The sequence below is a fragment of the Garra rufa genome, chromosome 14 (assembly GCF_049309525.1).
Source record: "Garra rufa chromosome 14, GarRuf1.0, whole genome shotgun sequence".
Taxonomy (NCBI): Eukaryota; Metazoa; Chordata; class Actinopteri; order Cypriniformes; family Cyprinidae; genus Garra; species Garra rufa.
The window spans coordinates 30,205,942-30,230,578 of NC_133374.1; the positions used below are offsets into that span (position 1 = coordinate 30,205,942).

Consider the following 24,637-nt stretch of genomic DNA (forward strand, 5'->3'; position numbering starts at 1 on the left):
TCTGATTTAACTTTTTTTGTAGTAGTAGTTGGTTTTAGTTTAAATATTTCTATTTAGCTTTATTTTTTATTTAATTTTGAGTACTTCAGCTTTAACAAAAGTACTCAAGTACTCAGTAAAATTAAAAGTTTAGTACTCCAGGTTTAACTAAATTCAGTTACATTTCTAATTTCTTACTTCAGCTTTTTTGTTGTAGTTTTTTTTTACTTCAGCTTTAACAAAAGTACTTAAGTACTCAAGTACTCAGTAAAATTTACATTTTAGTACTTCAGCTTTAACTAATTTCAGTTACATTTCTACATTGAAACTTTTTGTAGTAGTTGATTTTAGTTTAAATATTTCTATTTAGCTTTATTTTTTATTTCATTTTGAGTACTTCAGCTATAACAAAAGTACTAAAGTACTCAAGAACTCAGTAAAATTTACAATGTAGTACTTCTATTAAAAATGTTAATTTTTAACAATAACAACACATGCTATTTATCGAACATGTAAGCAAATGTAGTATGTATTTCATAATCACATACTGCAAAAAGTAGTACTAGTGGTATGCTAGCATGCTAATCCAAACCTAGCCATTGTACCTATATAAGGACAAATGTAGAGTTTTAAAGTTTATATTTTACTGGCGTGCGCAAGCGTTTTTTGTGCACTACATAGTCTAGACAAATTTAAGAGGTTTTATTCCTATACGTAAACCAAGACAACAGCCTAAATATACAACTATCAAAGCTACTTAAACACAAGCCCTGCTGTACCACCCATCAGTCCACTAAGGAGAACGCTCCTTTCATTTGAAATCCCTCTTGTGTACGTTTATAGGAAGGAATCGGCTAAATAATAGGCAAAAAGGTCAGAATGGAAAGCATTTGAATACTCGTTTTGTGATTATTGGCTCTGACTGAGCACTTTAAATGCTTACATACTTCATATACCCTGGAAAAAAAGGAACATTGAAAACAAAACATGTATGTACAGCTTTTGTCTCGAACCGTCCCTTTGTACCAACATCTGTCATATTCCCTTATCATAACTATGCACCTCAGTAGATTTCTCTGGATTGTAAAGACTAAACTAATAAACTAATGAATATATCACTATGCGAAATAAAGGTTTGCAAAAAAATATTACTTGTTGTGTTTGTTTGCAGGTTGTGAGTCATTGAATAAAACCTTGGTGTTTACCACTCTTCACTTTATTATAATGAACTTGACACGACAAACACAAATCTGTACAATATTTACAAAGAAATATCCTTTACTTTCAGAAGTAGGATGAATTCAGGTAAAATGGGCGACTGTCAACAAAGCCCTAATTACATGAACCCACCCAACGTCAAAAACCAACATTCATAAATAAAACAAGTTGAAAGACATTCATTAGAAAAACAGGTTGAATGACGTGTTTTAGCTTTGTGTGCAGTTTAAATATCTTTTCTGAACAAATATCAAAAGCCTAACGAGTCTGAATGTGACTCATTTAGAATTGAATACTAACCCACAAAGGGAAATATGTGACGTTCACGTACACACGGCAGATAAATACAGGTGTCACTCTTCTTTTGAGCACTTAATCCCAGTCTATAAACAAAAAGTTGGCCTCTTTAAGTGACACTACAACTTGTCATTCATTTTTTAATATTATATGTGCATTAAGCATTTTAAAGGCACCATGGTATTTTGGCAAAGTAAATGAGAACTTGATTTGATTCAAGATTATAACATGGCACCCCATATAAGTCATTAGACAACAGTACAAGCATAGATGTTAAACAGAGAAAAAACAGCACCATATTGTAGCTGTTGTCTCAAAGTGCATTTGACGTCACTTTGATTTAAAGGGATGTTTCATCATTTTTCATCATCAAATGGCAAGATTTTAACTTTACATTGAAGTGAGTTCCAGACATAAAGCTACATTATGACTTCAGAGAACTTTTGACTATATGTTTTGCCTATTTTAGAACTTGATTGCCCCTGCAACTCTTTTGTTTAGAGTTCAGCACGTCTGCTTTTGTTTTCCACAGAAGAAAGCAATATAGCCATACTGATTTGGAACAATGAGGGTGAGTAAATGATAACAGAATGGTCATTTTTGGGGGCAAACCGTTCCATTACGATTGCATTGCTGTATCCCAGAATAGTGGTAGATCCACAAAATACAACATACGTGTTCTCATTATATACATACATGATATATGTGCAAAATATTTCTCATGGCATCTTTAAATCCCTGAGCATGCAGACCAAAAAGTCCCACAGCGATTCAATCACAAATCTGTGCACATCTTCAGTTGAATATCTTCTTTTTGAGGACTGAAGATCTTTGTGAATCTGTGCCGTGGGTTTGCGGTTAGTCTCTCCTTTTCAGACTCACTGGTACTCCTGAAAATGACAAACAACCATTAGTATACTCTTTTACTTTTAGTAGGTTTACACAGACAGTGTTTGAATATGCCTACTTCCATGCTAGACATTACGTGAAAAGAGCAGTATGTACGCATTCATAGAATATAACAAAACATTAATTGTGAATGAATCAAGAACACGCAGTATATTTAAATTTCATTCATACTAGCCATAGTTATGGAAGCCAGTTCTTACCATGGAATAAAAAAAAAAAAAAAAAAAGATTAACCTTGAAAATTTAGACTAGAAAAAAGTCTAAATTGCTAGATATAATCTCAATATTACGAGATATAATCATGCAATTCTGAGAAAAAAGTCTGAATTGCAAGATATAAACTTAGAATTGGGAGATATAAACCCAGAATTATGACTTTTCTTTAGCAATTCTGAGTTTATATCTCAATTCTGAGAAAAAAAGTCACAATTGCAAGATATAAAATTAGAATTGTGGGATATTAACCTGGAATTATGATTTTTTTTCTAGCAATTCTGAGTTTATATCTCAATTCTGAGAAAAAAAAAGTCACAATTGCAAGATAAAAATTTAGGATTGTAATATATAAACCCAGAATTATGGCTTTTTCTTGCAATTCCAAGTTTATATCTCAATTCCAGGAAAAAAAGTCACAATTGCAAGATATAAAATTGTGAGACATAAACCCAGAATTATTCCTTTTTTTTTTTCGGAGAAAAAGTCTGAATCACAAGATATAAACTTAAAATTGCTAGATATAAACTTAGAATTCTGAGTTTATATCTCGCAATTCTGTTCCGCCACAGAAAAAAATAAAAATAAAAAAGGCAATTGCGACTTTTTATCTCACGATTCTTCTCACGATTTTCTCACAGTTGCGAATTTATGTCTCACAATACTGACTTTATTTCTCAGAATTGTGCAATTCTGGGTTTCTCTTGTGATTCTGAGGGAAAAAAAGGCACAATTGTGAAGAAAAAAGCAGTCAGAATTGTGATATGTAAACTCAGAATTGCGATAAAGTTACGAGATATAGAATTGCTGGGTTTATAACACAAAAATTTTGACTTTTATCTGAGAATCTTATGTTCATATCTGTCAATTTTGAGTTTGTCTTTTCTCAGAATTACAAGAAAAAGTCAAAATTGTGGGATAAAAAGTTTTTTAATTTAAATAAATGTTTTATTCTGTGGCAGAAACAAGCTTCCACGCATATTCAAACTATATAGAACATACTTTTTAGCAGTTGTAAAATAGGTTTTGAATATAATAGACAATATGTGATTTTGGAACAATGTGCTCATACCTTCATGACTGAATGGACCCAGTCGAGCATTTGGTCCATATTGGTGTAAACACCAGGACGATTTTCTCTGGCACAACCCACACCCCAGCTCACAACACCCACCAACATCCAGCGGTTAAATGAATACACCAAAGGACCGCCGCTATCGCCCTTTAGAGAGAGAAAAAACGCAAACGGTTATTTTAATAACACTGCACTTGTTTGAACTAATAGTACACAGAAAAGAATAAATCGTACTTGGCACGCATCCACTCCTCCTTTCAGAGAACCTGCACAGATCATCCTATCAGTGATAGATTTGCCGTACACTGTTGGACTTGAACACGTGGTTCTGTCTATCAGAGGGATCTGAGCCTTCTGTAACTTTGGAGACAAATTTCCTGCAGGGAAACACCCAGATAATGTTAAAGTTTGAGGTATTAGATGAAAACTGAATTTGAATAATATGGGGGGGAAAAAAGCCAAGAACCTTTTTCTGTCTGATGGCCCCAGCCGGTCACAACTAAGCTGTCTTCATCCTTTAGGCCGAGATCCTGAGGCGGCAGACATGCTGGTCTACGGGATTCTGAATGTGATTAAAAATAGATAAATATTGATATTAATACCATTTTGCATGATCAAAAGATAACACACAACATTGACCTTGAAGGATTGAAGAAATCTGGTGATGCTTATCAACACAACAACTGATGCTTATAAGCATTTTGTCTAAACTAAATGATATTTCATCTCAATTAACACAATAAAGTAAATGTATCATATTATTTTTTTTATTATAATATAATAATTATTGTTTTGAACGTATTATTCAGTTTTCTTCAGAAACTAAATTATTTTTAACAGAAATACTCTGAAGTCAAATTTCAGCATAAAATCTTTTTTTAAACATTTGTCAAAAAAATAAGTTAAATCAATATTTTATATTACTTAACTGTTTTGATTTTCAAATACTTTATGAAATTATAATATACATTATGTATTAAAATATATAATTACATATAAATAATTTGGAACTAATGAACTAATTACACAGTTATTATTAATATTGTTGTTTTTATTAATTAAATTATTATTATTATTATTATTATTATTATTATTTATTGTATGTTAATAATGCTACAACTTTTATAATAATAATAATAATAATAATAATAATAATAATAATAATAATAAAGGTAACAATTATAAATGTGACCATTATTATTTATCCTTAAACTAATTACAAATTTCTAATGTATATTGCTTATTAAATAATATATTTGTAGTATTATTATTATTATTATTATTATTATTATTATTATTATTATTATTATTATTATTATACATGTAAAAAATATAAATATGACAATTACTATTTCTTTATTAAAATAATTACACATTTATTATTAAAACTGCTTATAAATTTAAATATTAAAATATGTATTATTCTTATTATTGGTAGTTGAAATGTTATAATAATACTACAACTTTAATAATAATAATAATAATAATAATAAGGTAAAAAAAAATATGACCATCCTTATTTATTTTTTAACTAATTTTTAATTATTAATATTGTTTATTAAATACTATATAAATAATGTATTATTATTATTATTATTTTTATGTTAATAATACTAAAATAATAATAATAATAATAATAATAATAATAATAATATTTTTTATTAAACTGATTACACATGTATTATTAAAATTGCTTATTCATTTAAATATTATACAATAAATGTATTATTATTATTATTATTGGTAGTTGAAGTGTTATTAACACAATAATAATAAAACCTTCTTTTATATACTGTACATGTATTCAGCACTTCTAAAAAGACTGATGAGAATGCATGTTTGTGGCCAGGTTTAAATGGAATGCTGCTGTGTCAACTTTAAAAGAAAGTAACTCAAATTTTCCGGGTTTTGACTAGGACCATATTCAGTCATCTTGAAATTTTGATGTCAAACAGTGAGTGTTGTGTATTTGTGTGCTGATGTACCTCCGACAGTAATGGGAGACTGCAGACGTATCATGGCAATGTCGTAGTCGTTGTGTCCTGAGCTGTAATCTCTGTGAACGACGATCTTCTCCACAGAAGAAGCTCCTGCAGAGCCCAGATACGTGTTTCCAGAGACCACCTTCCATCTGCTCAGAGCCTTCTTACCCTCCCTGAAGAACAAAAGAGCAATATGACCTTCTTAAAAGCATTATTAAACACCCTGTATTAGATCTATTTACAAAGCTCCATGTCATGCTTCAGGTAAGATTCAAACAATTCAGTACTGAGTTCTTCTGTTTCTACACGGTGATTGATGAATGACGTACAGCAGTTTTCAAACCGGGTGAACTTGTTAGGGCTTTGAATGATTTTTAGAATGATTCTGTTTATGAAGACATCTTTGAGGTTAATGATAAAAACATGTTTACTTCCATGACTCATGTTTCCCAGATGTATCAGTTCCTTGTGACTGTTGCAGGCTTCAACACTGGTTGTGTTAACTAACTGAATGTGGGCTATACAAACTATATAGACAAATGTTGATGAACCAGGCTTTGATGGAATTAGTGGATGCTCATTTTGACCGTTTAACCATTCAACAAAAGTAAGAATTCTAGGGATGCATGAAATGTAAATATCGGCATCCGCCCAATATGAAAAATTATGCCGATATGTCTTGCTAATAAGTGCTACTTCTAATAAAATGAATTTTTGCCAATATCTGATATGCCGATATTTTTTAACTCATTTTGGCCAATAGCCGATGCCCATATATTTCCTTTGGTTTTCAAAACAACACCAAGTCTCTCCTAGAAATAATAGGCAAATTATATTCAATTTTGGTCAATTTCAGCCAATAATGGCTCTAAATGTAAATATCGGCATCCGCCCAATATGCAAAATTATGCCGATATGTCTTGCCAATAAGTGCTACTCCTAATAAAAAGAAAGTAAAATACACAAATAACATTTAGACTGACATTTAGAATTTTGTTGTAAGATTCATAATTTTTCATATCAGGCCAATGCCGATATTTACATTTAAAGCCATTATCGGCTGATTCCGATATCGGTCCGATAATATAGTGCGTCCCCATTTATAATTTCCTAACAGGAGAGACTTGGGGTTGTTTTGAAAACAAAAGAATATCGGCATCGGCTATCAGCCCAAATGACTTGGAAAATATCGGCATATCAGATATCGGCAAACATCTTGCATCCCTAATTTTGACTGATTAATACTATCAGTTAAACGGTTTAAAAAGTTTCTATCCACCTTATTTTCCTGTAAAAATAGGCATGGGCATTTCTAAATTTTATAGGTCTGGGTCATGACTTTATGACAGCAATTACTGCTTTATTTAATCAGAAACACAGTCTAAATGTTTATTTGTGTATTGTGTACTTTCATCTTATTAGACGTAGGCCAACAGCGCATCTTCAAGAATGAGCCACACTGCTGATGTGATCCAATCCCTAGCACACCCTGAGAACATGTAAGTTATTCCTCTTATCGGCAAGACATATCGGCATAATTGTTTATATTGGGTCAATACCGATATTTACATTCAAAGGCAATTCCGATATCGGTCTGATAATATTGTGCATTCCTACTTATAATTTCCGCACAGGAGAGGCTTGGTTTTGTTTCGAAAACAAAAGGAAATGTATGTCGGCCAAAATGTGTTTGAATATCGGCATATCGCATATCAGCAAAACCCTATATCAGTTAAATTGTTTAAAAAAAATTCTATCCACCTTATTTTTCCTGTAAGATTTGTAAATTCTTTGTGTCTGCTTTCCGGTCTCAACCACATTCAGCTATTTTTAGCTGTACAAAACATTGCATTTTGCTGCTTCATATTGCAAACTGTTGTGTCTTACCATATTAGTTTAAAGTATTATCTTAATTATGAACACACTTGTACGTAGTGCAAACAGTTTTACTGTTTACTGCATGCTGTTATTATTCTTGTTATTTCCCTTTTGTGGCTAATAAACTTGAAGTCTCACCCATAGGCTTACTTCCACGTTTAAGATAAGGTGGATACATATTTGCTAACTCACGGGGGTGTGTCGACACGTGCAATCACAAGTATATTAACTGAAATGAGCATCCCTAATGAAATCGCAAGCTGCTAATGAGTGTTTACTGTGTATATTTAATATGTATATATAAATGCACACACATACATGTATAGATTTAAAAAAATATTTATATGAATGAACAGTTATACTTCTATTTAATTTAGACTATATATAGAATTATAAATATTTTCTATATAAATCTAAAAAAAATTCTTGAATATACATGTATGTGGGTGTATTTATATATACATAATAAATAAACACAGAAAACACACATTTAGTATGTAAACATGAACTTTTATTTTGGATGTGATTAATCATGATTAATCATTTGACAGCCCTAATATATATATATATATATATATATATATATATATATATATATATATATATATATAAAATATTAATATTTTGAATTAAATCACACTTAAACAATTAAATACAATCCTGAACAATCCTGAACTAGGATGAAAGATTAAACTTGATTTGCTTTGTAAGAGAGTTTTACACACATACCCATTGAAGCAGTGGGCTGCCGTCACGACCCAGTTTGATGACACCAGTGACCCCCCACATGTGTGCTGGCCGAGATTCTGCAAGCTGACCTGCCATGGCCAGTTCTCAATGACAGCATCCTGTCCGCCTACAATGCGGTCCTGGTTTCTGGACAACCCACACTCCGCTACAAAATAAAACAGCCGATAAGAATTCAAAACATAATAAAAGACTATATGATGTAAAAGTTGATTATGTCTTATGTTCTGTATTAAAACGAAAAAATATAAATATATGTCATAAATATGTGAACATATGTCATTCCTAACACAATATTTCACACAAAAACATTGAAGGGATAGGTAAACTAAATATGAAGCTACTTGTCTGAGGTTTTCTCCTCGTTCTCTTTCTCAAACACATGTTTTAGCATGTTGAATTGCCTGGTCCAGATGGCTGACTGTGTCAGTGAACACACCTCTGTGTTATATGATGTCGTATTGCTAGTTTTGTGCCTGATGTAATTATCAGTTTGTTTTAATAATGACTAATGCCCTAATTGTTTGTTGGATTAGGACTCCATAGTTACCTGAGCATGTCAACGTGACGACTGATCCCTGACTGCATACCGTACTAAGAAACAGAGAGAAAACATGAGAGATTGTGAGAATGCTTACAACCAAAATAAAAGCTCATATCAGGTGGCCTTAACTACGATGTACTTACATTTAAATGAATCATTAGCTACAATGTACTTATTATGTACATGCATGTACATTGTACCTATATTTAAAAAATTACCTGCATGTAATTACAACTGCAATTAGTTACATTTATAATTACACGGTTGAACCATCCCTTACACCTTAACCCACCCTTAAATTTACCCATACCACCAAACCTGTGGCTGACTTTACCTGTATCCAACCTCTATAGCAGCAAAAGTGTTTTGCAATACAATATTAACATATTTTTTTATGTAAGTACATAGTAGTTAAGCCACCTAATATAAAGTGGGATCTTATTATGAAATGTTTAGCTTTCGATGCGACTGTATGTACCTAAGTACAGTGTATATATATATATATATATATATATATATATATATACAGTATATATATACTCACAGATCTGATATGGTGGTCAGGAAGGTCTGGGTTTTAGACGAGCCCACCGTACAGAAAGACATCTTTAGATTAGATGGCAAAACACCCACTTGAACTGTGCCATAAGTGGGTTTACTAAAAACAGAAAAAATACAAGACAATGATATTGAGATCAAATGATGAGCTGCAGTTTTACATTTATTTAGCCGTCTAAAATGTGTATAGAAGGAAATGGATCCAAGACTGGGTTTAGTTAACTAAAACTAAAACCTAACAATTTTTTTAGTACTTAAAAAAAAAAAAAAAAAACTTAAATAAATTATTCTAAAGAAATCCTTTAGGTTGATAACAAAACCTAAAACTGAAATAAATAAATATTCTAAAAAAAAAAAAAAAAAAACATATAGGCAAAAATAAAATAAAATAAAATAAAGACGTCTATATATATCTATATATATATATATATATATTATTATTTTTTTTTATTATTATTATTTTTTTTTCTTAAATTTATTAGTATTTTAAAGGAGAAGTTCACTTCCAGAATAAAAAAAAAAAAAAAAAAAAAAAAATCCTGATAATTTAAATTTACTCACCTCAGTGTCATCTAAGATGTTCATGTCTTACTTTCTTCAGTCGAAAAGAAATTAAGGTTTTTGAGGAAAACATTGGAGGCCAACAGGTTGAAGGTCCAAATTGCTGTTTCAATGAAGCTTCAAAGGGCTCTACAGAATCCCAGCCAAGAAATAAGGGTCCTAACTAGCAAAATGATCAGTAATTTGCTAAGAAAAATACAAATTTATATACTTTTTAACCACAAATGTCACGCTTGCGTGATGTACGCAGAAATATCGACCCAGTTTTTACAAAGCGAACATGCGAAGAAAGTCAAACAGCCTTTACAAAAGAAGGCAAAACAACAATGTTGGGTGATTTTCTGTTGGCAGAAAATGAGATGGAGTTTTTCGCCTTACCCTACCTTTTTAAACCACATAGCTAGTGCAAGACGAGGATTTGTGGTTAAAAAGTATTTACATTTTTTTTTTTTTTTTTAAGAAAATCCGATTGTTTCGCTAGATAAGATCCTTATTCCTCAGCTGGGATCATGTGAAGCCCTTTAATACTGCAATTTGGACCGTCAACCCATTGGCCACCATTGATGTCCACTGTATGGAAACCCTAGAATTTCTTTTCACAAGAAACTTAATTTCATTGAGACTAAAGAAAGAAAGACATGAACATCTTGGATGACAATGGGGGTAAGTACATTTTCAGGAAATTTTCATTCTGGAAGTGAACTTCTCCTTTAATGATACCAAAACAACAGAACATTCCAAGTCTTGTTATTCAAATAAAATTTTCTAAATCATATACTTTTGGAAACTTCCAGTATTGTTATATTCACTGTTGAAACAGGAAGTTGCTAAGCATGTAATGACACTATTTTTTTGGGCTAACACTCACACTGAGTAGCCCAGCAGTTGGCACGCAGTCTCAGCATGTTGTTGGTTAAAACTGTCTCCACATACACTTTTCCATTTATCCTCATCAGGGCTGTATGCCTGCAGCACGTTACGTGTTGTCATCAGGCGTACTATGGAGACAGAGACAGAAAACCAGTTCAAAAAAGACATCCAGGAAATATCAGACAGAAAGAGGGTGAGGTTGGGGGATTTGTCACGTTTATTCTGAAACAGGACACACTGGTTCTATGAGTGCTGACTGCACACATGTCTGTGAGCAGGTATGTGGGCGTATGTGTGTGTTTTTGTCTTACGGGGGAAGGTAGAGTTGGCTCTAAACTTCATGACACAGGCTGTCTCGTCCTCGCCTCCGCTGCAGTCTTCTTTCCCATCACAGGCCTTCTCCAGTGGAATGAACTTCACCGACTTGGAGCAAAAATAATACTTGCTATCGAGCAACTGCTTGACTGTGTAATGAAGAGGAGCACAAATAGCACTTGTTACTTAAGTAGCCTGCAATGAGGTTAAATTAAACTGTCTGTTTATGTTTCTTGAGTCACAACGGACAAAGGAGTGACTAAATAACTGTCGCTGAGGAGAAGATCAGACTTGTCGACTTGTGACTCATTTTAATTGCAAAAAGTGAATGTGTGAAAGGTTATAAACAGAAAATAGTAGGTCAGTTTCACTGAACCACATTAAAAACAAACATTAAAGGAAGTCTCAGGTGAACTGTGTTGTCTTCTGATTTTTTTTTTATTTTTTTTTAATCAGGTCAGGGCAAGATATTATAATATTAGTGCTGCAAAATGATTAATCGCGATTAATCGCATTCAAAATAAAGTTCTTTATGTTTACATATTATAGGTGTGTACTGTGTATATGTTTTATGTATATATGTGTGTGTGTTTATATATACATAATATACACAGTACACACACAAATAGTATGTAAACATAAACTTTTAATTTGAATGCGATTAATCCCGATTAATCATTTTGCAGCCCTGTAAAATATATTCATTATAACTTCACGTGTTGTACATTTTTATAAATTTATGGCATGTATTCATTGCCATTTTGCCATGCATGGTTTAAATAGTTACAAATGGTTAAAATGGCTTAAAATGATAAATTTGTACAATGTAATAAAATGTTCACAAGTATTAATAAAAAATATACAATGCATTAATTACTTTGAATGTTATATATTTACATTTATACAATGTATTAATTGCAGTTTTTAAATCATTTTAGTATTATTATTTAATTTTTCTCGCATGTAAAATTGTATACATTTATACAATGTATTAATTGCAGTTTTCATATGCTTTAGATGTTATAAATCTATATATTGAATTCATTACCATTTTCATGCTTGGAGTGTTGTAAAGTTATGTGATGTACTACATGTTTTTACACTTTAAATTTTATAAATGTTCACAAATATTCCTGTAAATATAAGAATTACTGCTGTCAAATCGATTAATCATGATTAATCGCAACCAAAATAAAGGTTTGTTTGTGTACTGTATATATTTAGATGTATATATAAATACACACACATACATGCATATATTTAAAAATATTTGCATGTATATACATAAATATAAATATAGTAAACTTTTATTTTGGTTGCAATTAATCACGATTAATCATTTCGCAGCCCTATAAAATATATTCATTATAACTTCACGTGTTGTACATTTTTATAAATTTATGGCATGTATCCATTGCCATTTTTGCATGGTTTAAATAGTTACAAATGGTTAAAATGGCTAAAAATTATACATTTGTACAATGTATTCATTTTTTTACAAGTATTTAAAAACTATACAGTGCATTAATTACTTTGAATGTTATATATTTACATTTATACAATGTATTAATTGCAGTTTTCAAATGTTTTTAGTGTTATCACATTTAAATTTTATACATTTATACAATGTATTAATTGCAGCTTTCATGTTTTAGATGTTATAAATCTATATAATGAATTCATTTCATTTTCATGCTTGGAGTGTTATAAACTTATGTGATGTACTAAATGTTTTTACATTTTAAATATTATAGATTTTCAAAAAATATGTTCAAAAATTCATGCAAATATTAGAATTGCTGCTGTCAAATCGATTGATATATAAATTATAATTTATTTTAAGTATTTAAAAAATATGCAGTGCATTAATTACTTTGAATGTTATATATTTATATGATAATGTATACATTTATACAATGTATTAATTGCAGTTTTCATATGTTTTAGATCTATATAATAAATTCATTACCATTTTCATGCTTGGGGTGTATGTGATGTACTACAGTTTTTACACTTTAAATCTTATAAATTTTCACAAATATTCATCTAAATATAAGAATTACTCCTTTCAATCGATTAATCATGATTAATCACAAGCAAAATAAAAGTTTGTTTGTGTACTGTATATATTTAGATGCATATATAAATTATATATATATATATATATATATATATATATATATATATATATAAGACATATTTGCATGTATATACATAAATACAAATATAGTAAACTTTTATTTTGCTTGTGATTAATCATGATTAATCACAATTAATCAATGTTACACCTTTATACAATGCATTAATAGCAGCTTTTATGTATTGAATGTTGTGAACATTACACTTTATTTTAAGTCTATTATTCAATATTTATGAATGATAGCTTTTATATTTTTGTTGTTAGATAAATTTAGCATTTCATAAGTGTTTTAATGTTTAAATTGTGATAAATAGGCCATTTAATGACAACTATTCAGTGTGACACTATGTGCTTGTTCAAAAATGTTATTAGTGGACATGTCCAGTAACTTCAATGCAGCCAAGATGCAAATGATTTTGTTGTCCAAATGAAGTTTAGATGACTTTTTTGACTTTTTAGGCAAAGACCTGCTTTGAAAAATACTCACTGGAGTGACCATAATCATGAGTGCTCAAATGAAATCCAGACAGGTTAAAATGACCTAGAACTTACTGAAGAAAGCAGCCACAGCTACAATGGCCAGTACGATCACCACCATCAGGACTGTAAGGATGATCTTTTTCCTGTTCGGCCTTTTCGCATTCTGAGGTTTTGGAGCCGTCATGGGTTTTCTGTGTTTTCCGGCCTGAGGCACTGGAAGAAGATTAAGAAAATGAAATCGAAATCAGTGAACCAACAGAGGGTATTTACTGGACTGATACATTAAACCAGCTAGCCCAGATCCTGTACCTGGTTGTTGTTGTTGTTGTGGTGGTGGGTTTAAGGGTCTGGTGTTCTCCTCAGTTCTCTTAGCTTTAGTCTGAGAACAAAAAATGAGGAAGAGAGAAGAGGAAAGAGAAAGTGAGAGGTTACTGTGTTACGTCTTTCACACATTCGCGGCCCTGAAGCTTTATGACTCAGTTGCAGGTTTCTGTATCGCTTTCAATGTGTCACACGGGATTTTTTTCCCCAAGTCATTTTTGAAATCTCACACACTTCCTTGTAAACCATCCTACTCAGCTAAAACATGTAGGCCGCAGTTTATCTGCAGAAAGTGACAAACAGTAGCTGCCTTTATTACACTTTGAGGTTAAGCTGCAAACCGCAGGAAAACAGAACGATTTTTACTGAATCCTGTACTTTAGATAGATATACTCTTGATTATTTAATGCGACGGGCTTTCGCATTCCTTTCAGTTTTACTCCTGTTGATCTGGGATGGTTATTTCAGTCACTGATATGGAAAATTACATTAGTCCCATTGTTGTTATGCACAGAGACAAACACTCTCATAACAACTCAGGCACATTTCTCTTGTGTATTTATGCTAATCTAATTTTGATTGTATTGGATAAGACATGGCTCATGACATTACTAACCTAGGCTGTGCTTTCAATATTTTTGCTTTTCATGTCAAACTAATTTTAAGAATGTGAATCCACATTTGTATCCCATTGTAGTTTTAAACGCAAACTAAAATGTCTTTAAACTTTTATGTCTTCTTAAGCACCTTTTCCTATTTGTTTTATGTGCACTTTATTAAGGTCAAATAAACTAGAATGGTTGCATCTGAGAATGTAAGGTGAAACTTAACGTTAGTCACTAGTCAAAACAAGTCAAAACAGTGACTAACACTTAGTATCAGTGTAACGGATGTTCCAGACAGCCCGAAACGACACAAAATAACAGACAAAACAAACAGTTTCCAAACACGTATCCAGTCTTCAACACTCCAAATCAACACCTATTTTATTATTGGCGGAGAAGATAGTCATACCCATTCTGAACGAATAAAGCCTTAATTAAATTAAGAAAAAAATTGTCTAGTGCTGTTCGTCTATCCCCTTAAAGCTGCCATTGAAATTTAATAATAGAAATTACTGCTTGTATATCTTGAATTATCGATATATTGATGTCTTGTACTATATGCAACAGCATATATTACTGTTGAGATTTACTGTATGCTTCAAGACAAAATAAAGTTCATGGGGAATCTGAGAACATTTTAGAATATCATCAAGTATTTTACATGTATTTTCTTATATGTGACCCTGGACCACAAAACCAGTCATAAGATTTATACATCATCTGAACGCTGAATAAATACGCTTTCTATATAGTTTGTTAGGATAGGACAATATTTGGCCGAGATACAACTATTTAAAAAAAACTGTAATCTGAGCATGCAAAAAATCTAAATACTAAGAAAATCACCTTTAAATCTGTTCAAATGAAGTTAATAAAAAAATTAGATCTGATATGTTTACGGTAAAAAAATGTACAAAATATTTCCACGGAACATGATCTTTACTTAATATCCTAATGATTTTTGGCAGAAAAATTGATCATTTTGACCCATACAATGTATTTGTGGCTATTGCTACAAATATTCCCATGCTCCTTAAAACTGGTTTTGTGGTCCAGGGTCACATATATAGTTTTTATTTTTAGTTTTAGTTTAAAATTTCCGTAGAAAGTACCCAGAATTGTTCAAAATTACAGTCAAAGAACAAATGAGTCAGAGTTTTTTTTTTTTTTTTTCATCATTATTGAAAAGTACAAGCTTTTTGAATGTCAGTGCATTTAGCAACCAAGATGAAACTCTAATTTCCTTGTTAAATTTTATTTAGAGAGAAATAATAGAAAGATCTTTCAAGTGCTTTTTTCAAAATGACATTTTAACATTTTAATGGTGATTTGAAAATAATTACCGATTCAGATTATCTGAATTCCAAATCCTAACAGCAGGCTATAACCTACAGCACTCATGCCTTTCTAATAAGCCTTTAAATAGTCACAATCACAGACTGATTAGCTATGAACTAAGGTCAAGAATGGGGTGTGATAGGTTCTGAATTTGTGGTGCTAGTTTCTGTGAATGTGTAAAAGAAGTTAGAGCTGTATGACTGACTTCTTTCATGATGGAAGTTGAACTGACACAAAGCATTCAATATAATGCAGCATCCACAGTGCTTTCAAAACAGACTTGGTTTTGGGGTGTGTTCGTCTTTCATCTTTTAAATTTAAAAACCACAATGAGAAGACACACCCAAAGCATTTAGTTGTCTTCTAAAATCAAAGGAGAAGAGTCTTCATACAATGTACTCAGGACACTGCTTTGACTCATGGACAATTTTGTTAAATTGTAATCAAATGAAAGAGACAAAAATAAAACAATACATCAGTAGTTCTAAAAAATTGTACAAAAAAACTGTGTAATTATACAATTATATTAAATTCATTACAATTACAATTGTTATGATTAATATTTTTTATATTACAATGAAAGTTCAAATTAAATATATTTGTAGATGTATTTTTAGCAGCATTGTCTGCACATTCATAATGACCATTTGTTTCGGTATAATCTTACATGCATACATTTATTTATTAATAGTGCTGTCAAGCGATTAATCGCGATTAATCACATGCAAAATAAGAGTTTTTGTTTACCTTATATATGTGATATATATGTACATATATACAGTACACACACATATATTATGCAAACAAAAACTTTTATTTCGGATGCTATTAATCACAATTAATCGCGATTAATCATTTGACAGCACTAATTTATTTATTTATTTACTTTTCATTTACTTGTGTTGTAATGTATTGTTTTTTTTTTTTTTTTCTTTTTTTCAAATCATGTTTCTTGTCTCTAACCAGTTGAATTTTGTATCATGAGTGTTGAAACTGTATCAGCGTGTGCCAGGTTGACAACTCATAGTTCATTTATCTCATAGAGATAATGACACAAAAATAGTATTTAAATCCACCCTTAATTGGTTATAAAATTAGATTAATGCACTTCAGTACACTTAACATTCGCCACAGGTCAAAGATCCCAGCCAAAGGGTGCAGTAATCATCATAATTAAACTATTTGCAATATTATCCTACATTGCAGCACAATATGATCATTTTTATAGTAATTTGTCGTATTAGCACAAAAACTGACCTAGTCTGCATTGGTTTCACAGTAAAAGTCACAACACGGCATTGTATTGTAACAAAATACTGTGAAATAGTGTAATATATGGGTGATATTTTACAGTGCAAATAAAATTCAAATTGAAAGGTTGACATTGGGGCTTGAATCCCCCTTTCAACAAATACCGAAACCATTGAAAGCTCTTTGAGAGACAGAGACTGAAAGTGCAACTTCATGTAAATGGGTCATTATCACATGGTGAGATCTGGTCAAAGAGAAACCAGGATGCAAATGGTATAGATGGTATGGAAAAACGTGTTTGAGCCAAACAATTGCACAAAAGCCCAATGTCAGGCAAGAAAATGACGGATAGCTTAAATGTTTAAATGCCCTTTGTCATTGCCTGCCCCTTCCAGTATATCTGGATATATACTCATACTGTTTTCCACAGCTTAGGTGCTATTACTTTGTGAAAGATATCTACACCAGCCGTCATTGACTCCACGCCAAGTGTTGTTACTGTATATTCAAGTAAAATAATCAACTTCCAGCCCCCTCGAGGAAACCAGAAGAACCCTATACCTCACAGGCTCAAAAGAGATTTCTCAGGTGAGAAGTATCAAAGCAGACTCATGCCAAAGCAGATTAGTAACACATGCCGACCCAACAGCTCCTTTCAAACCGCAGCCAAGCATTTGTTATTAAAGTCTCAGTTTTTGCAGTTAAAACTTCAGGCGTACTAACCTCACATGCACCTTGTAGGAACTAGGCCTATTCAAATGACTGAAATGCAAAGGTGGAACCTACATCCACAAGTTATAGCTGATGTGTTAGTTCAAAAGATGCCTCCAAGCCTCCTTTACTAATGCATAAACAGCTCACCAGAACTAACACTTTATTTTAGGGTCAAATTTTTATGAATAACTATAGATAGCACACTTACATCTGCAAGATGTCTGTTAAAGATCACTTGATCTGGAAAGCACCTGTTGTCTGTATAAGATGTCCATTTTACATACATTCTAACATCTTAAACATCTTAAAGACATTTAATAAACGTCTTTTTGACATCTGATAGAAAATGTCCTGCAAAATGAGTGCAATCAGAGTAACTATTAACTATGAATTTTGCCTCAGTAAACTCCTAATTTAAGTTGTTAAATCAAAATCATTGTCATGCAGAATAAGGCATTAGTATGTGCTGTATAAGTAGTAATAAACAACCAATATGCTAGCAATATGCATGGAAGTTAATAGTAATCCTTAAAATAAAGTCTAAAGTCTAAGAAATTAATATCAAGTAACTTACATTTTAGAGACAACCGTCACTTTGTCTATTGTTCGTCCAATGAAAACTGAAAACTGAAAACTGAAAAATGAAAACTGTCCCAAACACAGCCAAATCCGAACCCCAACGCACAGCAGCAGAAGTGTTTTCTTTCTGAATGATTCTACGTTTTTGACTAAATACTGTAGGTTGACTAAATTACTCAATGACTCATTCATGGTCACTTGTTTATTTTCATAGTGATTCATTTTTAATGAACTGCTTAAGTGAATGATTTAATGACTTTCACGTGTTCCGTACTTTGAATGGATTGACTGAATGAAAAATGAAGACAGCCTAACAATTTAACCTGCAGAAAGAGTCACTGAAAAAATCCCCATTACTAACACACAGACTGGTAGTATGCATACTATATAGTATCCTATTAAAACAGTAGGCAATGTGATCAAAAGTTACATGTCCGAATTCATAAAACAGTAGGCGAAAAGTCTTACTATTTCTAGTGTTGGGGAAAGTTACTTTTAAAAGTAATGCATTAGAATATTGAGTTACTCCCTTAAAAAGTAATTACGTTAGTTACTTTTAATGAAAAGTAATGTGTTACGTTACTTTTGCGTTACTTTTTTTAAATCTGGGCTGGGCTTGCTTCTTTGTTTTTGATATAAAAACCCTTTCACACCAAAAGCCTAAGATTAAAGGAAAAGTAAATTCACATCTGTACAGTTGAACACACAAGAAGAAAGTTCAACACTCTTCAGCAATTAAAAAATATGTTAGTTTATCTTGAGTAATTTTTGCTTAATAGTATGGTTAAATTGGATCATCGAAGGTCAGTGGCAAAGACATTGGTAAATAAAATGGGATTAATTGCATAAAGAATATTTGTATTATTTGCAATCCACTGTTTTTATTTATTTTGAAGATACTAAATTGGTTTTGAGATGGTGAGTAAGATGAATTAATGCATGTTCACATTTATTCTAAAACTAAAGTAACATCTTACTCCCAATTTATATCAATATAGGGACAGGAGTGCTTTTAATCAATAACTGGGGTGACAAAAAAAGTAACTGGTGTTGCTTTTTTGGAAAAGTCTTGTAAATTTCAAAAAGTAATGCGTTACTTTACTAGTTACTTAAAAAAAGTAATCTGAACAGGTAACTTTCATACTTGTAATGCGTTATCCCCAACGCTGACTCTTTCTGGCCAGATTCTGAAGTGCGCATCTGATGGACACTTTACTACCATAAGGCCACAGGTGTTAAAGCAGTAGTTCACTTTCAGAACAAAAATGTACAGTTAATGTACTCACTCCTTTGTCATCCAAGATGTTTATTTCTTTCTTTCTTCAGTCTTTCAGGAAATTATGTTTTTTGAGGAAAACATTTAAAGATTTCTCTCCATATAATGGACTTCTATGGTGCCCCTGAGTTTGAACTTCCAAAATGCAGCTTCAAAGGGCTCTAAACGATCACAGCTGAGGAAAGAAAGGTCTTATCTAGCAAAACGATGGGTTATTTTCTAAAGAAAAATACAATTTATATACTTTTTAACCTCAAATGCTCGTCCTGTCTAGCTCTGCAAGACGAGCGTTTGAGATTAAGAAGTATATAAGTTGTAAATGTTTTTAGCAAATAACCAATCGTTTTGCTAGATAAGACCCTTCTTCCTCTGCTGGGATCATTTAGAGCCCTTAGAAGCTGTACTTAAACTGCATTTTGGAAGTTCAAACTCGGGGGCACCATTGAAGTCCATTATATGGAGAAAAAATCCTGAAATGTTCTTCCCAAAAAACACCAATTCTTTACGATTTAAGAAAGACATGAACATCTTGGATGACTAGGGGGTGAGTTCATTATCTGTAAATCTTTGTTCTGAAAGTGAACTACTCCTTTAAGTTGTGAAGCCATGCAGCTGACAATGTAGGTTATCACATGATAATGATAACATGACGGATGTAGCACCTCAAGTCCAGCGCTGTTGGACTTGCAACTAATTGTTGTATAAATATATACTATTTATTGTATAATAAATCTGCTTTTCAAATGAGTTTGGCATGACATAAAGGTGAGTGCATGATGAGAGAATTGTCAGCATTAAAGCAAATCGGTTTAAGTTTAGCAAATGTACAATAAGCACACAATTCTCCGCAGATCCACAGTATCCAAAAGTGAATTCTGTTTTCAAAATTACTTAACAACAGTCTACATTTGTCTACCTAGGGATCTGCAGCACAGTAAATGTCCTGTTCATCTGTTCTGACTACATTAGTTCGCACCTATTAAAGTGTTATACTAACAAGTGCACGGTAAAACCTCTTTGAGTAGAATGAATCAGTTCACACTCACCCGCATGTTTTTATCGGGGTTGACGACGCGTTCCTGCAATCTGCCGGTCGTACAGACCACAGCAGGCTGGGCAGCCGTAGAGACCTTAGAAGCCACTTCTATACCAGAAGAAGCCACTTCTTTCTGCAATCCTCTTTTTCGTAGTGCACTGCGCTTCTTTTTTCTCTTTCTGTAACTTCTTCCTCGTTTTGTCTTTCACTTAACAATTACTTCTACCTGATCCGCCTTAATGCTGTTTCAAAGTCGCTACGCTGCAAGACTCTGTGTCTTTTGAAAATATCCAGCTATCCAGCCTCAGTCTTCTGCAGATTTGTTTGGAGTTTCCCTGCCCCCGATAAAAACCCTCACCTATGTAAGAGGACACCACCGCCCATCTCACCTAGATAACGTCGCTCCTCCCTGCTGCGTTCGCTTCCTCATTGGGATGGAGCCAAATCTTCTGTGTGGTTGAGCGCTCTTACAAGTTAATTGCAGTTTTTGAAGCTGGAAATGACTTTCAATTTCCCGGATCTTCTTTCAAACAGGTTTTGGTGGATATGACTCCTAGTTTATCATAACCATGTGGTATTTTAAGTCTTTTAATGAGGACAGGTCATGAAATCAGTTTATTAATGTAGATCAGGAATCTCCCAGTATTTCAGAAGGAAATAACTGACCATATCATTCATGCTGTGGCATCTTTGCTCAGAATACTCAATTAATAACTTAACTACTATTGTGACCTAATTCTTTAAAAAGAGGATTATAACGATTTTATTCGTGTCAGTGTTATGCTTTTAAAACACTACTTGACAGAGTAAAATATGACTGTGAAGCCGTTTTTACATTTAAATTAGCTCACTTCATTATACTTTAACTAACTTCACTTCTGAAAATGCTACATGTAAGAGTACAGTTTATGACTGTTAAACCATATTCACATTTGATTCAGTTTGATTTGATTCAATTCAGTTTGGTTTGTTTGGGATTCATTTCACTTCACTTTACTTTTGAAGTTAAAAAAGCACTACCTGATAGAGAAAAGTTTACAACTGTGAAACGATTTTCACATTTGATTCAATTTGGTTGGTTTGGGGTTCATTTCACTTCACACTCGTAACCATATTCACATTTGATTCAGTTTTATGTGATTCAGTTTAATTCATTTTGGTTTGTTTGGAGTTCATTTCACTTTTCACTTTTTTCCTAAAGTGAAAGAACACCACCTGTCAGGTTAAAGTTTATGACTGTGAAAAGAAAATCACATTTGATTCAGTTTAATTTGATTCAATTCAGTTTGGTTTGTTTTGGTTTCATTTCATTTCACTTCACTTTACTCCTAAGGTGAGAAAAAGACATCAAATGTCAGAGTAAAGACTGTAAAATCAATTTCACATTTGATTCAGTTGATTTAATTTGATTAAATTCAGTTAAGTTTGGTTTGTTTGGGGTTCATTTCTCTTCACTTCACTCAGAGGGGTTCATTTCTCTTCACTTCTACCCGTCAGAGTAAAGACTGTGAAAGACTGTGTTTGGTTTGTCAAGAAAAGTTTGTCTCCTGAAGTAAAAAAAAAAAAAAAAAACATTACTTGTCAGAGTAAAATACAATTAAATAAATTACAACTGTGAAACCAGTTTTTACATTTGATTCAGTTTGATTTGATTTAATTAAGTTAGGTCTGTTTGGGTTTAGTTCACTTCATTCCAGAAGTGAAAATAAAACACTACTTTTCAGAGTAAAGTTTATGGCTATGAAGTCATTTTTACATTTGATCCAGTTTAGTTCAGTTTGATTTGTTTGGGGTTCATTTCACTTCACTCCTGAAATGAAAAAAAAAAAAAAATAATAATAATAATAATAATAATTACAATTGAGAAATCAATTACACATTTGATTCAGTTGATTTGATTCAATTCAGTTTAGTTTGGTTTGTTTGGGGTTCATTTCACGTCACTCCAGAAGTGTCAGACCCTGTCAGAGTAAAGTTTATGACTGTGAAACTATTTTCACATTTGATTCAGTTTGTTTTGATTCAATTCAGTTTGTTTTGTTTGGGTTTAATTCACTTCACTCCAAAAGTGAAACAAAGCACTACCTGTCAGAGAAAAGTTTATGACTGTCAAACTGTTTACACATTTGATTCAGTTTGATTTGATTCAATTCAGTTTGGTTTGTTTGATAGTTTATTTTACTTCAGTTCTGAAATGAAAACAACAACAAAAAAAAACTGTCAGTTTATGTCACGTTTATGACCGTGAAACCATATTAACATTTAATTTGATAATTAGATTTGATTCATTTTACTTTACTTCAATTTAATGAATGCTTCCTGACAGATTAGTTTATGACTGTGAATCCAGATACACACTTAATTCAGTTCAATTGAATATGCTTCTATTTGGTTCAATTCAATTGCATGTGAATCATCATTTCTTCACGGATGAAGGGTAATGTAATCCTGTTAGGTCTGGTGTAAGCTGCCTAAACAAGTACATTGAGTCTTACACATTATTTCCTTTAGGAATAAAGTTTCTCAGTGTGACTAAATCCTCATATTCACATTTTACCTCATAATACCCGTAACCCAATATTCACATCATGAGTTAAACTTCAGAATCTATGTATAGAAACAATCTCTCACCTCATTTTCTAAACTTAGTAAAACCATTGAACCTTGCTATAGTTCAAAGGTAAACAAATAAAGCATTTATATAATCAAATGAACCAACTCAATGATCAGTTGACCCTCATGCTCTGTTATCACACTCTAAACACTGAGTGAGATGTAGAGAAAAGGTTCTCTGTGAAAGTTCTCAGTGGGAAAGTGATCATGTTTCTGTTAAGGGTCAGGTCAGTGTGACCTCTCTTTGATGAGTATGACCCCATGATACTAACATCTCAGTCTTGCATTAGGAAACGATTTGCAATGAATTCCAATGACAAGGCTTTTGTTTCACACATGCTGACTAGCCATGATCAGAGCTGTTTACCTTGCTAAACATGTTGTTGAGACTGCCATCGTGACAAAGTACAGGTACGTTGCTTAGCCTCTATTATGATGTAGAGATACTAAAGTGCCACGTGACACAGTGACTCACTTTGTTTTTCAAATCATTTTAAAACAGAGCAAGAATGTGAAAAACAAAGCCAATGAGAAGACAAATAATAATGTTGCTTAGCTGCTTAAATATGAAAAATGGACATTAAAACAGAGCTTTGTTCACACACGGCAAAAAATGCTTTTCTTACTTAGATTGTTTGTCTTGTTTCCAGCCAAAATATCTAAGATGATATTTAATTTCTTTTTTTTTCTTACCCCATTAAGAAAAAGATTATTTTGCTTGGTCTAAGCAAAAACTCACTTAATTTTTACTTTTTTTTTTTTCCTGAAAACACAACATTTTTTAATTGTCTAGAAAATCCTTCTTAATTTAAGAATTTTTAGATATTTTGGCTGGAAAGACAGCAAGAAAAGTTTTTTTTTTTTTTTTTTTTTTTTGCAGTGCAAAGCAGATACCAGACAGTAGTGCTTGGTAAAGTTTAAAACAATGAGTCAAGTAAATAAAACACTATACTGCATATTGGTTTGAAAAAAAAAAATGTTTTAGTATTTAGCGAATCAAGCTGATTTAAAGGAATACATCATATCCTGATATCTGATATACAGAAAAAAATAGCTTGCGATGACTTCACATTACTGGAATATTTTACAATAGAAATGTAAAAGGAAGTAGATATCCATAGAGCTGTTGCATCATTAC

At 32.0% G+C, this 24,637-nt stretch overlaps 1 protein-coding gene across 1 annotated transcript; it reads right to left on the reverse strand.

Moving 5' to 3' along the window:
• Positions 1 to 1,177: 1,177 nt before the first annotated feature.
• On the reverse strand, positions 1,178 to 21,215 carry tmprss4a (transmembrane serine protease 4a). Its single transcript, XM_073817860.1, has 13 exons — positions 20,897 to 21,215; positions 14,076 to 14,145; positions 13,839 to 13,979; positions 11,143 to 11,295; positions 10,830 to 10,959; positions 9,387 to 9,500; positions 8,849 to 8,892; positions 8,281 to 8,446; positions 5,677 to 5,846; positions 4,158 to 4,253; positions 3,926 to 4,068; positions 3,689 to 3,838; positions 1,178 to 2,384 (listed from the first exon to the last, which is right to left on the reverse strand). The coding sequence occupies exons 1-13, from the start codon at positions 20,900 to 20,902 to the stop codon at positions 2,373 to 2,375; spliced, it is 1,395 nt and encodes a 464-aa protein (XP_073673961.1). The 5' UTR covers positions 20,903 to 21,215; the 3' UTR covers positions 1,178 to 2,372.
• Positions 21,216 to 24,637: the final 3,422 nt, after the last annotated feature.